This window comes from Anguilla rostrata, chromosome 1 (genome assembly GCF_018555375.3).
Source record: "Anguilla rostrata isolate EN2019 chromosome 1, ASM1855537v3, whole genome shotgun sequence".
Classification (NCBI taxonomy): domain Eukaryota; kingdom Metazoa; phylum Chordata; class Actinopteri; order Anguilliformes; family Anguillidae; genus Anguilla; species Anguilla rostrata.
The window spans coordinates 32544913-32560934 of NC_057933.1; the positions used below are offsets into that span (position 1 = coordinate 32544913).

General features: G+C 37.2%; 1 protein-coding gene across 2 annotated transcripts in view; it reads right to left on the reverse strand.

The window, feature by feature from the left end:
* Positions 1-4671: 4671 nt before the first annotated feature.
* LOC135254791 (atypical kinase COQ8A, mitochondrial-like) overlaps positions 4672-16022 on the reverse strand; it is a 56916-nt gene continuing 45565 nt past the window's right edge. For both annotated transcript variants that reach the window (XM_064335298.1, XM_064335306.1), the window contains exons 11-15: positions 15100-15241; positions 13664-13771; positions 13214-13279; positions 10893-10979; positions 4672-7108 (exon numbers count right to left, since the gene is read on the reverse strand). In XM_064335298.1, coding sequence (XP_064191368.1) covers positions 6815-7108; positions 10893-10979; positions 13214-13279; positions 13664-13771; positions 15100-15241 — 697 coding nt within the window. In that variant the 3' untranslated portion in view covers positions 4672-6814. The remainder of the gene's footprint in view (positions 7109-10892; positions 10980-13213; positions 13280-13663; positions 13772-15099; positions 15242-16022) is intronic.

A 16022-nucleotide genomic window follows, 5' to 3' on the forward strand; every position in this document is an offset into this window, starting at 1 on the left:
GGTGTATTTGCAGATGAGACTGCAGAAGGGGGTGCTTGTTAAATGAATGACCTATGCGACAATGGTGGCACTCAGAGACTCCATATTTGGCATCATTGTAGTGTATCATGTACTAATAAAGCACAGTTTGTTGTTTCCACTTATACTATATTTGTAGGAAGCAATGAATGTCTGAGTTGAGCAATCTGGGGACTCCAGTGTGCCAGCCACTAGGGGGTTTGTGCGAAGGCGTTAATGAAAGACCAAACGATACCTTCCCTAACCCTGTGGACGTAAGGTGTAAGATTGACACATCATAAAACAAACTTAACCTTGTTAAAAAAGTGCATAATCATTCTTCAATTTTTCCAGTTAGATGTTTTTCCTATTTATACATTTATGATTGTGATGGGAGATTTATTGATTTTTTGAAGTGACAATGGCCAAATCGACCGGTAAGGCAGTTTAACTACTTTTTAACGAGGCTACTTTATCTACCTTACAAATGGTATGTTTTTAAATTAATGTTAGCTAGGCATACAGATTATCTATCTACAATTAGTAAGTGTATTGTTCATACAATAACCCATTAAAACACACCATAATCCATTTAAAAATATGACATTTTCATTTATTTGTAATTTATGGAAGAGTAAAAATGTCTAAATCCATCCACATACATGTTTCTCTGAGCTAGAATGTATATTTGCATGTGTGTATGTGTATGAATGTCTCTCCCTAAATTTAATTATCTTATAGTTCCCAAATTTATATGCATTATTATTATCAGTTGCTCATAACACAGCACAAAAATAAATGATATCCCAACAACATACAAAAATGCCAAGTTAGTCATGCATACATCGACTAAGTGATTAATTCAAAATCTTGCAAAATCTTGGTCTGTCATTAAAAGTATTGATATCAAATTGAGCCAACTTACAACTATTTTGGCTGTCTTAGCTCACACTAATTAAAGAAGCTCTGTTCCAAAGCAATGCTATCTGCCCAATGTTTCCTAAATTAGTTAATGTAACTTGGCTTTGTGTGTTTATTTTTTATTTTTGTCTAACCAACTGAAGAATTTTGAATGTGGTCATTCAAACTGTCACATTAAAATGTCAAATAAAAAAAGACATCATTTAAATGAACAACTGATGAAAACCAGAAAGGAGATTTTTATGCTTGTTTGCCAAGTTAATTTTGCAAAATGTACAGTTCCTGTACAATATATATATTGAAGTCATTAAAACTCATTTTAACCACTCCACAGATTTCATGTTATCAAACTAGTGTTGGCAAGTCAGTTAGGACATCCATTTGGTGCAGACACAAATAATTAAACAATTGTTCAAGACAATTATTTCACTTAATTCACTATATCACAATTCCATGAGGTCAGAGTTTACATACCTAAGTTGATGTGCCTTCAAACTGCTTGAAAATTCAGAAAATTATGTCATACTTTAGAAACTCTGATAGCAATGAAATTATTTCATCAATTGGAGGTGTACCTGTGGATGTATTTTAAGGCCTACCTTCAAACTCAGTGCCTGTTTGCTTGACATCATGGGAAAATCAAAATAAATCAGCCAAGAGCTCAGAAAGAAAATTGTGGACCTCCATAAGTCTGGTTCATCCTTGGGAGCAATTTCCAAATGCCTGAAGGTACCATGTTCATCTGTACAAACAATACTACGCAAGTATAAACACCATGGTACCATGGTATTCAACCCCCATTCAATATCACCATTTTTTAAATATTTGCTGGTCTGTAGAGTGGCTATATTTTGTGGAAACACACTTAAGCCCTTAGGAAATCCATAACGATACGGTTTGCTTCACCTGTGATAAACATAAATCCCATCGAAGCACTTCACATCAATTTGAAGCTGACTAGCAAACATGCCAAAGACAAAGGAGCTCTCTCAAAAGTTAAAAGAAGAAATTATTTCATTGCATAAAATAGGCAATGGATACAAACAGATCTCCAAGATATTGAAAGTTCAAAGAGACACAATTGGCAGCATCATAAGGAAGTTTAAAAGTCATGGAATAGCAGTAAACCTACCTGGACGTGGAAGGAAGAGCAAAGTTACATCAACTGGTGTCAGGCACATCATAAGAACTGCTGAGAAAACCCCTCATATTCCTGCCAAAGGCTTACAGGATGACCTTTTGAAAGCTGGAACAAAAGTATCAGTACAGACGATAACAAGGATATTGAACAAGCAAGGCCTTCATGGCCGGACACCTCGCCGCACTCCACTCTTAACCAGTAAGCATATGAAAAATCGACTTGAATATGCAAGACTTCATTTGGATAAGTCTATGGAGTTTTGGGAGAATATTTTATGAAATGACGAGACAAAACTGGAATTGTTTAGACCCATGGATAAGCGGTATGTCTGGTGCAAGAAAGGTGCAGCTTATGACAAGAAGAACACCATCTCCACAGTCAAGTATGGAGGTGGGTCAGTCCTTCTGTGGGGGTGTTTTGCTGCTTCTGGTACTGGCAATCTTCAGCGTGTAACTGGCACCATGGATTCCTTGAAATACCAGGCTATTCTGGAGAAGAATGTGATGCCCTCAGTGCATAAGCTGACACTTGGTGATCATTGGACTTTCCAGCAAGACAATGATCCTAAGAAAACATCCAAGTCAACCAAAGCTTGGTTCAGGGTACGATCTTGGAATGTCCTTGACTGGCCTTTTCAGTCCCCAGATTTAAATCCCATTGAAAATCTTTGGTGGGATTTGAAGAAAGCAGTGGCATCACGAAAACCAAAGAATATTGGTGAACTTGAAGCATTTGCACAGGAAGAATGGGCCAAAAGAGAGATGTCAGAGGCTTGTGAGTACTTATAGGAAGTGTTTATTGGAAGTTATAAAAGCTAAAGGATGTTCCACAAAGTACTGATTTTGAGGGTTGAATAATTTGGTCATTGAGTTTTTGGAGAGAATTTCATTTTTTTCCTCATAACAAATAGTAAGCTCAGGCGTATGTTTTCAAAATCATTTGAACATGTTCTAATAAACATGTATTTCTGTTTACCAAGGCCTTAGTTGATACACTGTCATGAAATTTTATTCACATCACAAAGACATCTTATGGGTTAGAGGGGTTGAATAATTTTGATTGCACCTGTATATCCACAGTAAAACGAGTCCTATCTCGACATAACCCGAAAGGCTGCTCAGCAAGGAAGAAGCCACTACTCCAAAACTTCCATAAAAAAGCCAGACTACAGTTCTCAACTGCACATGAGGACAAAGATCTTACTTTTTGAGAAATGTCCTCTGGTCTGAGGGAACAATAATTGAACTGTTTGGCCATAATGACCATCGTTATGTTTGGGGGGGAAAAGGGTGAGGCTTGCAAGCCGAAGAACACCATCCAACCGTGAAGCACGGGGGTGGCAGCATCATGTTGTGGGGGTACTTTGCTGCAGGAGGGACTGGTGCACTTCTTAAAATAGATGGCATCATGAGGAAGGAAAATTATGTGGATATATTGAAGCAAAATCTCAAGACATCGGCCAGGAAGTTAAAGCTTGGTCGCTAATAGCTCTTCCAAATGGACAATGATCCAAAGCATACTTCCAAAGTTGTGGCAAAATGGCTTAAGGACAACAAAGTCAAGGTATTGGAGTGGCCATCACAAAGTCCTGACCTCAGTCCAATCAAAACAAAACCTGACTCAGTTACACCAGTTCTGTCAAGAGGAATGGGCCAAAATTCCAGAAACTTGTGAGAAGCTTGTGGAAGGCTACCCGAAATGTTTGACCCAAGTTAAACAATTCAAAGGCAATGCTACCAAATACTAACAGAGTGTATGTAAACTTCTGACCCACTGGGAATGTGATGAAAGAAATAAAAACTGAAATAAATCATTCTCTCTACTATTATTCTGACATTTCACATTCTTAAAATAAAGTTGTGATCATAACTGACCTAAAACAGGGAATGTTTACTAGGATTAAATGTCAGGAATTGTGAAAAACTGAGTTTAAATGGATTTGGCTAAGGTGTATGTAAACTTTCGATTCAACTGTATATATTTGCAACTTAAAATAAGTACCAATTGTGTACTGTACATAGATGGATAAATAGAATGTCATTACATTTTGCCAGCAGAATCTAACAATCACATTTACAAACAGACATGTATACCAATAAACTTACAAGCATTTACACTTCAGAAATGGAGATTGAATAAATAAATACCGATGAAAAATTATATTTAGGGCGATTCAATATTGAATATTACAAACCAATCCAGATATACTGTATGTTTGCCCCATTAATGTACTGTATGTTTGTGGGTCAGATCACAAGTTTAAATAAGTATAATTTCTTTTACAATGTAACATAATAAAAAAACTTCTTTGCTAACAATTTTCTAATCATAATAATAATAATGCATTTTATTCATGATGTGCTTTTCATACACCCAAAGCAATGGAAGCAGATAACTTTTCAAACATATAGCGTTCTCATTTTAAAAATAAATGAATAAATTTAAGTGTAACACAGCTGAATTGCAGATTATTTGCACTATAAATGATTGGCATTGGACATATTCATTGATGCATAAAGTTTGAGACCACATTTTCTTCAGATGAAAGATGTACAGTATGTACAGTAAGATGAAAACACACAAGTTACCTGAAATAATTTTGGAAACATTACTGTAGGTAGCATTCCTTTGGAATACAGCTTGTTTAATTTATGTGGGCTATGATAGCCAAAATTGTTTGTTCCAACTTAGCCACATTTTCATATCAATAATTTAATGACAGGCCTAGTTTTTGCACATAACAATTAATGACTTATAGACAGTGCTTGGTACGCTTAACTTGGCATTTTTGTAAAATGTGTTTTAGTTGAGATACATTAAGCCCCCTCAGAGGGGCCTGATTATGGTCTGAAACCAACTTGAACACACAGTCATAGGGAAAAACACACAAGAGATACTATACAATCCAGTTACCTTCCAGTAGGCTGGTCTGCTTATCACCAGATTAGTGAAGCTGTCAGTACATGATACAGTATAATTAATGCGTTTCATTAAGTTTTTTTTTTTTCCTTTAATGTGGATATACATAATTTCATTGCTCTTCCTGCTATATTTATTTTCAAACAGAACAGACACATTAATTGGGAGTTTCAGAAGTGAATCTATTTACCACATGCTAAATGACACATACCCATAACAATTTCCCTTGCCATCTTGTGGGAAAGCTCCTGGTTCAATCAATATTGGTTTTGCTTTTATGATAACACCACACAAGGTCATCGCTTCCCAAGTGAATAGGAAATTAGCCACTAAAAGAGCTCAATGTATAAGAAATCTGAAGCCAATTTCTGTACTGAAGTTAATCCTCTTAAGTCTCTTTCTCCACACGTATACACTATGCAAAATGTCTTACAGAACAGGATGTTCCAGTTTATCTGCAGAACTCACCCTTCACCCATTTTTTCAGTATTGACAGGAACTTTTTAATGGTGACAGGAAGGTGCACGTGATTGTAACTGTGGAGTCTCACAAATGATGCAATACAGTGTTTTGCTTTATCTCTCCCACAGTGCCAGACTGCAGCTTGCCTGCATTACTATATATAATTAAAATCGGAACAACAGAAATTACGACAATATAATTTTTTCAGGTTGAATGTCTGATATTTGGATTACAATTCTGATAAAATGTGCCAATTATGCATTTATGGAACCACTGTCACAATTTAGAAAGTAAATTTTGGTTTTTCCAACTCAATAGTAGGTAGAAACCTGAAAATTCAAACACAATCCATTACCTTCTAATATCTCAGGCTCTTCTACTAACTAAAACATTTTAATTGCCGACCTCACAAAATGATTGACAATACCAGAATCAATGTTCATAATTCCTGATATTCCAATTTCATTTACCCAAGACAAAACTGTTTACAGATAAGAATTTCTAACATGGAGATGAGAAACAATAAAAACATCAATGAAAATAACAGCTTCAGACACATAGATCTCAGTCTTTAGATACTTCACCCAGTAGAAATGACAATACGCCAATGTGTGTAATACTTGTGGGCCAAAATGCTGTGGCTGCCTAATGTCCAAAAAGAATTATGTCAAACCAATCCTCACTTGCTGGGTGTGGATAACAGAGGTAGCTTTTTCTTAGATTACGTTTACACATAATGACCATCTTCAGCACCCTGTGCTCAAATAAAATTTCTGATTTCTGCATGTAACCCTTGTCTGTGCTTGATAATAGGTTATTATACAATACAAATACATGATTTAATCAATTTAATCACCCTGCATTTGTTCGTGATACACATTCAAAAACTGCTCTACTTTTACTTCACATGAATTCCTCATATAAGGAGAAAAGTCCTCATATGACCAGACTCTTCTCTCTGGACAAAAAACAATTCCTATGGTGATTACTACCTCCATCATAAGGCACATATGGTCATTCTCTGAAAAACATATCAGTTCTTGATCTTATTATTGTCATTTAGTAAATATATCCAATGATCTTAATATGATTGTTTCATGAAAAACAAAGTTGTATGAAGAGGAAAATAAAACAAAGGAAAACTTCTGGTCCGACATTCTAATCTATACAGATTATGTGGGTATATTTTCAAAGAACTTCTTGGTGCCCTTTAACACTGCCTCAGCAAGCAAAGAAAAATGCAGACTCTTCAAAGATCAAGAACAAAGTGATATTCACATTCAGTTCATATCACTGGCCGAGTCGGAGCAAAATCACCCCGCCCTGCTCCCACTCCTCCTCGCACTGAAGTTTGTCCTCAAATTACAGTTGTGGTCACTGACTGTGGTCTTTTTGACGACAGCTCCAGTATTTGCTGTAGGCATCCTGGAACATCTTTTTGCATGTCAGCTTAGCGCCAAGGCGGGAGCAGATGAGGAAGGATCCTCCCATCTTGCGGTGCAGCGAATAGGTCTCTTCAGGGGGTGGGGTCAAGCGTTGCCTCAGCATGATGGGGATGAGGCTATGGATGCGCTCTGTGGTGCTTTGAGCGCCAAAGTCAAATGGCTCATCAGAAGAGAAGGCCTCACCCAGGATCATCACCGCATCCACGTGGGCATTCTCCATTTCCTGAGCACAAGTTAAAAGCAAGAAATATACAATATTTGCTATAATATAACAAATTATACCATAATATACTTTCAGAATATATTCTCCCCCTTTAACTGTTTTACATCGTGCCCTGTTACAATTTAAAATGTTAATGAACGTAAATATTTTTCCCTGTCACCAATACAATGCAGGACTGTAAAAGATATCAACCCTAATATCCACTATGAATATAAAGGTGTATCTCTCCAGCTTGATCAGGAAAGAATTCATTTAAGGTGACTCCCTCGGTGTAAGAAAATGTAAAAAGTAGAAATATTTATAGCAAGCTGTTTAAGCTTTTATTAAACTGTTTTTTGATATCAGGAATTCAATTTTAACTAGTTATAAATCAAATGTTTTCCCATTCATTTCAATGGGACCTTTCATTTTTGATATCAGGAATTGAATTTCAACTAGTTAAAAATTAGTATTCTTGATATCAAGAATTGAATTTCAACTCATTAAAATTTGAATTCTCAATATCAATAATTTAATTTTTACTAGTTTAAATTCAAATCCTGATATCAGGAATAGACATGTAAATAAAATGCTAATGATTTTTTTGCATAGACTGGAAGATGATCAATGGCCATTGTTTCCCATAGCCTAGCTACAGTGCGTTTTCCTGTAGCAGCTCACAAGGAAGATTATCCGCCACACCAAAAATAATGCTTAAACAATAATATATCCGCTATAATAACAGTTATATGATTTATCCTGAGTTTGAAAATTAGCACATGTGGGAGCTGAGACGAGACATGTTAGGTGCACTAAACAATATTGCTACAACAGGGGACGTTGTTAACCTGGATCCAGACCCAGAATCGCCATGTCTGCGGTATTGTCTTCTTTTTCTGATCAGAGAAGGATAATGCAGGCATGGCAATGCGGGTTCTGGATGATCCAGAAGAGGAGTCGCCTGTTCCGAGAAACTTGGACTCATTCAACTCTCTCAGTTAGTCTCTAGCATTTAATGACGAAATACTGACCTGTGTTCATGCCTGACTAATAAGTTTAGGTAAATTACAAGCTGATAATTACTGCACTTTGGCAATGTAGAGAACGGATAGTATGAGCAAGACCAGTTTTCATTGGGAAACAAATAGCTAATCGCGTATAAGCCTCATTCGACGAACTGAACTTCCACCGCGCATGACATGGCATTTCCCCATTATTCATAATGTCATAGACAGAAAACTAACTCAGAGCATTATGGCGATGAGATTTTTTTTTCTGGTGAAAAAACATGACATTCCCTGTTAGGTCTTTAAAAACATCCTCACCGCAGTATTATCCTATTCCCCCTGCTTCTTGAATTTTACAATAAATCTCATGAACGCTATGGCAGCTGATATTTGTATATAACAAATGACCCAGGAACAATTCAGGATTTTTAATTTTAAACTCTATGCTAGGTTGCAGTCAAAATAATAATACTTTTTTTTAAGCAATTAAGACACATTGGAATGCAAAAGCATAGTACATATATCATTTCTTTATCACATTCTTTGTCATTTGAATAAAAGCCACATTTAAATGAATAGGCTATATTTTAGCTATTTGTAGACTGTACCTAAGTACAACTCTTTATATCACAAATAATATTTAAGAAAAGTAAAAAAAAAAAAAAAAAAAAAATTGTCCTGACGTAATTCCTTATTACAATTGATACAGCTGTCTTGTTTTATCAAAACCATAAATTTAACCAATAACTATATTTTAACATTTTACTTGCCGTAGTATAGCCAAACTCTTAGCTTGCTGTTTACACACTTCCCATGATTCCACTGACTCGTGACTTTTGAAGCAAGACGTTTGTACCATTTACAATTCTAACTTATATTAGTTTATATTCATAAATTGGGAAGAAATGAAGTGCCAAAAAGGCAATTGTCTAGGCAAAAAAGCAAAAATGAATTTGCTCTTTTCTAGTTTGCAATGAAATACTGAGAGATACCATATATACAGGTTAAACTACACATGTCCTGGATCAAAAACTGCTTGACCACAAGTCCATAAAATATAAGGGTGGATATGTAGAACTACTATAGATCTATGAAGCAAAAACTAAACAGTGTAGCCAGCGTCTCCATATCTATCCAAAATGTCTAAATTATGCATTGCTGTAAATCACAACATAATTACGTATTTCACTACAAATCAACTGTTTTGACTCAAGAAACTCACCGTTGCATCATTTTCAAGTGGGAATTACAAGCTTTCTGTCAGCACAGTGGTCCGAAATTTCTAGGAGTCTAGAAACATATCCAAAATATCTCCAAAAATCAATAAAATGCTTTTTGTCCATTATAAAGCATATTAATTATGCTTATGCTCTGCCATAGATTGGCGGCCTGTCCAGGGTGTATTCCTGCCTCTTGCCCAATGCACGCTGGGATAGGCTCGTTTTCAGATGCCCGAACCACCTCCACTGACTCCTATCAATGCAAAGGAGCAGCGGCTCTTCTTTGAGGTCATCCTGGACAACTGAGGTCCTCACCCTGTCAAGGAGAGTAAGCACTGCGCCCCTACGGAGGAACCCCATTTCGGCCGCTTGTATTCGCAATCTCATTCTTTCAGTCACTACCCATGGCTCGTGACTATAGGTGAGAGTAGGAATGAAGATCGACTGGTAAATCAAGAGCTTGCCTTTTCGGCTCAGCTGGTTCTTCACCACCGCCATCTGATATAATGCCTACATTACAGTGGCCGCTGCACCTAGATGGCTGTAGAATCCCCGAATCTCTTTCTCCCTCACTCGTGAATGAGACCCCAAGCTCAAATTTAATTTCGGCTAGCCTATTCACGACCGTGTTGAATATATACAAATGCGTGGCACTCACGTAGGTTTCGGAAAATATTCCCCATCAAAAAATTAAGAATTTCCTCTTGTTGAAATATGTTGCCAATATAGGATGGAACACGCACGGAAGACAGCTACCACATTAGGTGTATGTTTTTAGAGTATATTATTAGAGTGTATTAGTAATTTTATTTATATCGAATTCTATAAATTTGGGTTGTAACACAACTTGTAGTTTTCTTGGCTTTGCGCGGCTGTTGTGCAAGTTGTGGCAAGTCTATATTTATCAGCAAGTGTTCCAGGCGGACAGCATGTTGCAGTTTTCAATTTAAGTTATGTCCTGAAATGAGGTTATCCAAACGGAACTGTATAATGATAACAGGGTTTCTATCAGATTTTAATGTGAGCTGTGTTTTTGGATGTTCTGTGCTTTTATGTCTTAGATCTGACCTATGTAACTTTATTATTTATACACATGTATTTATATGAAGCTCTAGACCAACAGTAGGACACACATATTTGCATGCCTGACCTACTCCTACACAGACCCATAGGGCAATTTGTTATTTTTAACTATTTGCTGCTATACACATTATCCCCTTCACACAGATGTCAAATCTGGGCAATCCCCACTCTATTTAAGCTCTATAACTCCAGATGTGAGCATCACAGAGACTTGGAAAATGGCTTAAATGAAGCAAGACAGTTGTACCATTTACTAACACAATACTAACTTCAATTAGATTATATTCTTAATTTCGGTAGAAATAAAGTGCCAGAAATGCAATTATCTAGGTGAAAATGCAGATCAACGGAGAAGTTGATCTGCATGGCACAGGCTGCTCTAATATTGCACAAATATTCCACATGTGAAAGCTCTACTATCCCTATGATCTTGAACTGCATCACTTTTATGGGCTATCTGGACTGGGCTGTTGGATTATTTTAATGGTTTCTTACCTTCGTCTCATACCCCGTGAGAAACTTCATGTCTATTGACCGCTGTCGCACCCCCTCCCTGTCTCCTATTGACGCTGCCTTAATAATCTGGTAAAACAGTATAATGTGTAAATGTTCTGCTGTGTTAATAAAAAAATCAATAAACATCACAGAAATGACTGCATTTAAAAATATCTTAAATAAGGTTGTCTTTCCAAGGAAAGTGTAAATGCATGACACAAAAAAATGCACCACAACATTTACAATGTTGATCATTGTTATACAAATTGAAAATGGGTAACACTTTATGCTACAGTCCCCTCCAAAAGTATTGGAACAGCAAGGCCAATTCCTTTGTTTTTGCAATACACTGAATACATTTGGGGTTGAGATTACACCTAGATGTGTTAAACTACTTAGAACATAGCACCTTTGGTATCAGACCACCCAATTTTTAGGTGAGCAAAAGTATTGGAACAGAGAGTATTTAAGTAAATGAAAGCAAATAACACTTAATATTTGGTAGCATATCTCTTGCTTGCAATAACTGCATCAAGCCTGCGACCCATTGACATCACCAAACTGTTGCATTCTTCTTTTGTGATGCTTTTCCAGGCTTTTACTGCAGCCTCTTTCAGTTGTTGTTTGTTTCGGGGGGGGTTTCCCTTCAATCTCCTCTTCAGGAGGTGAAATGCATGCTCAATTGGGTTAAGGTCTGGTGATTGACTTGGCCAGTCTAAAATCTTCCACTTTTTCTCCCTAATGAAATCCTTTGTTGTGTTGGCAGTGTGTTTTGGGTCATTGTCTTGCTGCATGATGAAGTTCCTCCCAATTAGTTTGGACGCATTTCTCCGTAAGTTGGCAGACAGAATGTTTTTGTAGACTTCTGAATTCATCCTGCTGCTACCATCATGAGTTACATCATCAATAAAGATTAGTGAGCCCACTCCATGAGCAGACATGCAAGCCCAAGCCATGACACTTCCTCCACCGTGCTTCACAGATGAGCTTATATGTTTTGGATCATGAGCAGATCCCTTCTTTCTCCACACTTTGGCCTTTCCATCACTTTGGTAGAGGTAAATCTTGGTCTCATCAGTACATAAATCTTTGTTCCAGAACTTTTGTGGCTCATCTCTGTACTTCTTTGCAAATTGTAATCTCGCCTTCCGATTCTTACTACTGATGAGTGGTTTGCATCTTGTGGTATAGCCTCTATATTGCTGCTCTCTAAGTCTTCTTCGAACAGTTGATTGAGATACCTTCACCCCTGTCCTGTGGAGATTGTTTGTGATGTCACTGACTGATGTTTTGAGGTTTTTCTTCACAGCTTTCACAATGTTTCTGTCATCAACTGCTGTTGTTTTCCTTGGTCGACCTGTTCGATATCTGTTGCTCAGTACGCCAACGGTTTCTTTCTTTTTCAGGACATTCCAGGTTGTCGTACAGGCTATCCCCAATGCTTGTGCAATGACTCTGATCGATTTCCCCTTTTTTCTAAGCTTGCTTTTCTCCCAAAGACAGCTCTCTGGTCTTCATGTTAGTTTATCTTTTATAACACAAATGCAGTTTTCACAGGCAAAACCCAAGGCTAAAACCAAGAGTAGACATTCAGAACTATTTATTGTTTAACCAATCAATCTAACAGGACACATCTCACTACCTGGCCTGAAGACTCGTCTCTTCAGACTATACCTAGACTAACCACCACCATGCTGTGTATTTCACTCTAAATCTCCCCCCCCCCTTTTTCATGACACTTGTTACATGTTGCCCCATCCCAGCACTTTTTGGTAATTTGTATTTGTCCTAATACTGTAGCTTATTCTTCTACCTAGTTGGCTTTGCAGAGGTTAGGTCTGAATCGTGTTCACTGTGTGAACTAAACTGTGTTCTTGGCTAGAAATAGCTGTACAAAATAAGTATTGTACCTTACTGAACCTGTGTTTAGCAGTTGTCTATGACCATGAAATGCACTTTTTTTGTACGTCGCTTTGGATAAAAGCGTCTGCCAAATGAATGTAATGTAATGTAAACATCTGGGCAACAAGAAACACCTGTCAGTCACATGTTCCAATACTTTTGCTCACCTAAAAATTGGGTTGTCTGATACAAAAGGTGATATGTTCGAAGTTGTTTAACAAATCTAGATAAAAATACCAGGAAATAAAAGCTGAAATTCGGATCTGTCATCTCATGTACATCTTTTGACCTCAAACTCAATTGTCTTCAGTGTATAGCAAAGACAAAGGAATTGACCTTGCTGTTCCAATACATTTGGGACTGTACATGTCTGCAATAATCTATTGACATGTTCTCAACTACATGCTGAAGAGCCGTACCTCAATGTAGATGTCAGTGAAGCTCACATCAAATCCTCTGGTGGCACCAAAATCTAACAGCGCAACCTAAGTGGGAATATAAACACAGAGTACAGTACAACCAGTTACTTAACTATTTACAGCACGACCTAACAGAGAAAATGAGGGGTGTGTGTGCGTGTGTGTGTTTGGGGTACAATGAGGTGGCTATAGCTGTAAACTGTAAACTCCAGGTTCAGCGTACAGTCATCATACCCCTGTGCTTGACAGTTAACTTGAATAAAGCAATGAATGGATAATAATAACATAATCTTTATGATGAGGAAGAAAATTGAGAGCAATACGTCATCTGTGACTGAACTTAAACAGTGACATATTTGATGCAGTTTACATCAATGAGATTGTGTGAGCCAATATTGAATTTTAAATTTTACATTACCTGTCATTATAGGGCCAAAACAATAAACTCACCCTGTGTGTTTGTGGATCATAGAAGAAGTTGGACCAGTTGGGGTCAGTCTGCATGTATCTAAATTCAAACAGCTCCCTGAGGCATAGGATCAGGATGTTCTCACAGATCTACAGAACCAAGAAGATATTGTCCTTCAGAACATTAAACACTTTAGCAAGAAGCTACAAGACTGTGCAACATTTTAAAAGCACCCTTATGTTTTTTCCTAGGAGGACAAAGCTATTTCTAAAGTGCTTAGCTGAATGACTTATAACAGAACAGCCTGATTTGGTGTAGCATTAAGGTAAACTGTGCAGACATTTTTTGACAGCATCTGTCAAGTCTTCCAGGGATCATGAGGCCCTTGGATTGTTCAAAACCAGGCTTTACACATGTAGGTACAGGCCATACACAGTGCTTGGTACATACCAGACAGCAGAAAAAGTTATGATTTTTAGTGTAATGGTTTTAATTATATTAAGCTGAGATTGTTGTTAGTATCTGACAAATTGAACACCCAAAGTCAGGCCAGAAATCTACAGCTATCTACAAAAAACAATGTGGCTTTGCTAAAAATCTAGCGCTGGTGCACCTCCCTCCCTACTGCTGCTGCTAGCAACACTCCCGGTTGTCACATAAGAGATGCGTGATGGATTCGGTAAGTAGACCTGCCATAAGCTTGCGATAATTAAGTAGCTTCCAAGCTTAGATATGTGGAATCAAAGCCTTTCTTTATTTGGGTGTAATGTCCGGAGTTTGAGACTGGTGTCGAGTCTAATGTTAGAGTAGCTCAGTATTACAACACTATTACACACCGAATGATCTGCATGTTTAATTATATGATGGTAAAGCCTAGCTTATATTGCTTTCTTTTGTTTTGTCTGCTAGTCTGTTACTGCATGTTCTAACCTAGCGATGAGGAATGGTTTAAATGACAGATATGAATGGTAATGAGCGCAGGATACACGACTCTGTGCTTGTCTGCTGAACAGGTCTCGATAATCTATTAGTATTTATTACAATTCAATGGTTATAATTTGGTTAAAAACTTTCACTTTGGTGAAAAACACAATGAATTATCACTTCTGGGAAATATAACCACAATCTGAGTCCAGTTTCTAGGACCTTTAATAGAGCATTTAAAGCAGACCCCATCGGGATTCTTTTCATCAATACATTTTACAATAATTTTGAAATGAGTCCCTGTGAAGCCTTTCTGATAAACTAATACAATCTGCAAAAAAGGTATGGATAGCAGTCATTGTCAGTACAAAAGACATTTCTCCAATTCAAAAAAGGAATGACACTCATTTTCAGAGTGAAACATTAATATAAAGATGGTCTAGCAGATTCTGGGTGCTAGTCAAGAGAAAGTGCTGTCTTGACCCAAATATTTGTTTCTGACAAGTGTTGGATAATGGTGGCCAGTTCCACAGGCTGTGGGTTAAAGGCTCACTTCATTTTTGAGGTCCTGGGAGAGGCTATCAGCCTTGTCAAGGGGAAATCCAGGCACCAGCTCGGTGGTGAAGACATGCTGGCTGCTGAGCTCATCAATCACATCAGGTACGTAGAAGAAAGGATGGTCCTTCATTAGCTCCCTGTTCAATGGAAAACAAAGAAACTGCACTTAGAATGCACCCTTGATGCAGCGACTGCGCGTGAAGAACGCTCAAAGTTCACAAATTGTCAACACAGTTCAGCTTGTGGAATGCTGATTGAAAAGAAGTTCCATCTGGCAGATAAATGTTTGTCTGCGCTATCCAAAAATTACAATGGAAAATACTGCAATTAGATGGGCCCTAAAATTAATGAGAAATAATTATTCACATTCCACGAACAGAGGTCATTTATCTCATTGACAATCAGAAAACAATCGATCAGTTCCATCTTGGTATAAATATTCATGTCTTTACAAAACATCTTTCAGTTCAAGTTTATTATGCGTATGCTATGTATCTGATTTTCTCACATGTACGTATTTCCTTTGCCACCAGCCTTTTTGTCAAGCCACATTCACACACATCTAACTTGATAAAGTAATTACCAGTAATTAAGTACAGACAATGACTGACAGCAATGTAAATTGTCTCTCGCATTTTCATTCTATTTATTGTGGGCTGTGCACATGCAGCCGCATTTTGAAATGTACAGGGGATATGAGTTTTTGTTTGAAGTGGTGGGCAATACACTCAAATTGATTTATCAGAATTAACTTGCACAGAAATATGTAAATAGTTTTATTCATAAAATAGTTTACAGTTCAGTTTAAAGTTCAGTTGTTTAACTGTCTCTTCTGTCATCAATTGACAATGTTTGGTGAAGAGATGTATCTGTCTGTATCACAGTTGGTTACTTTTTGTTTTCTTTTTGCCTTTTAAG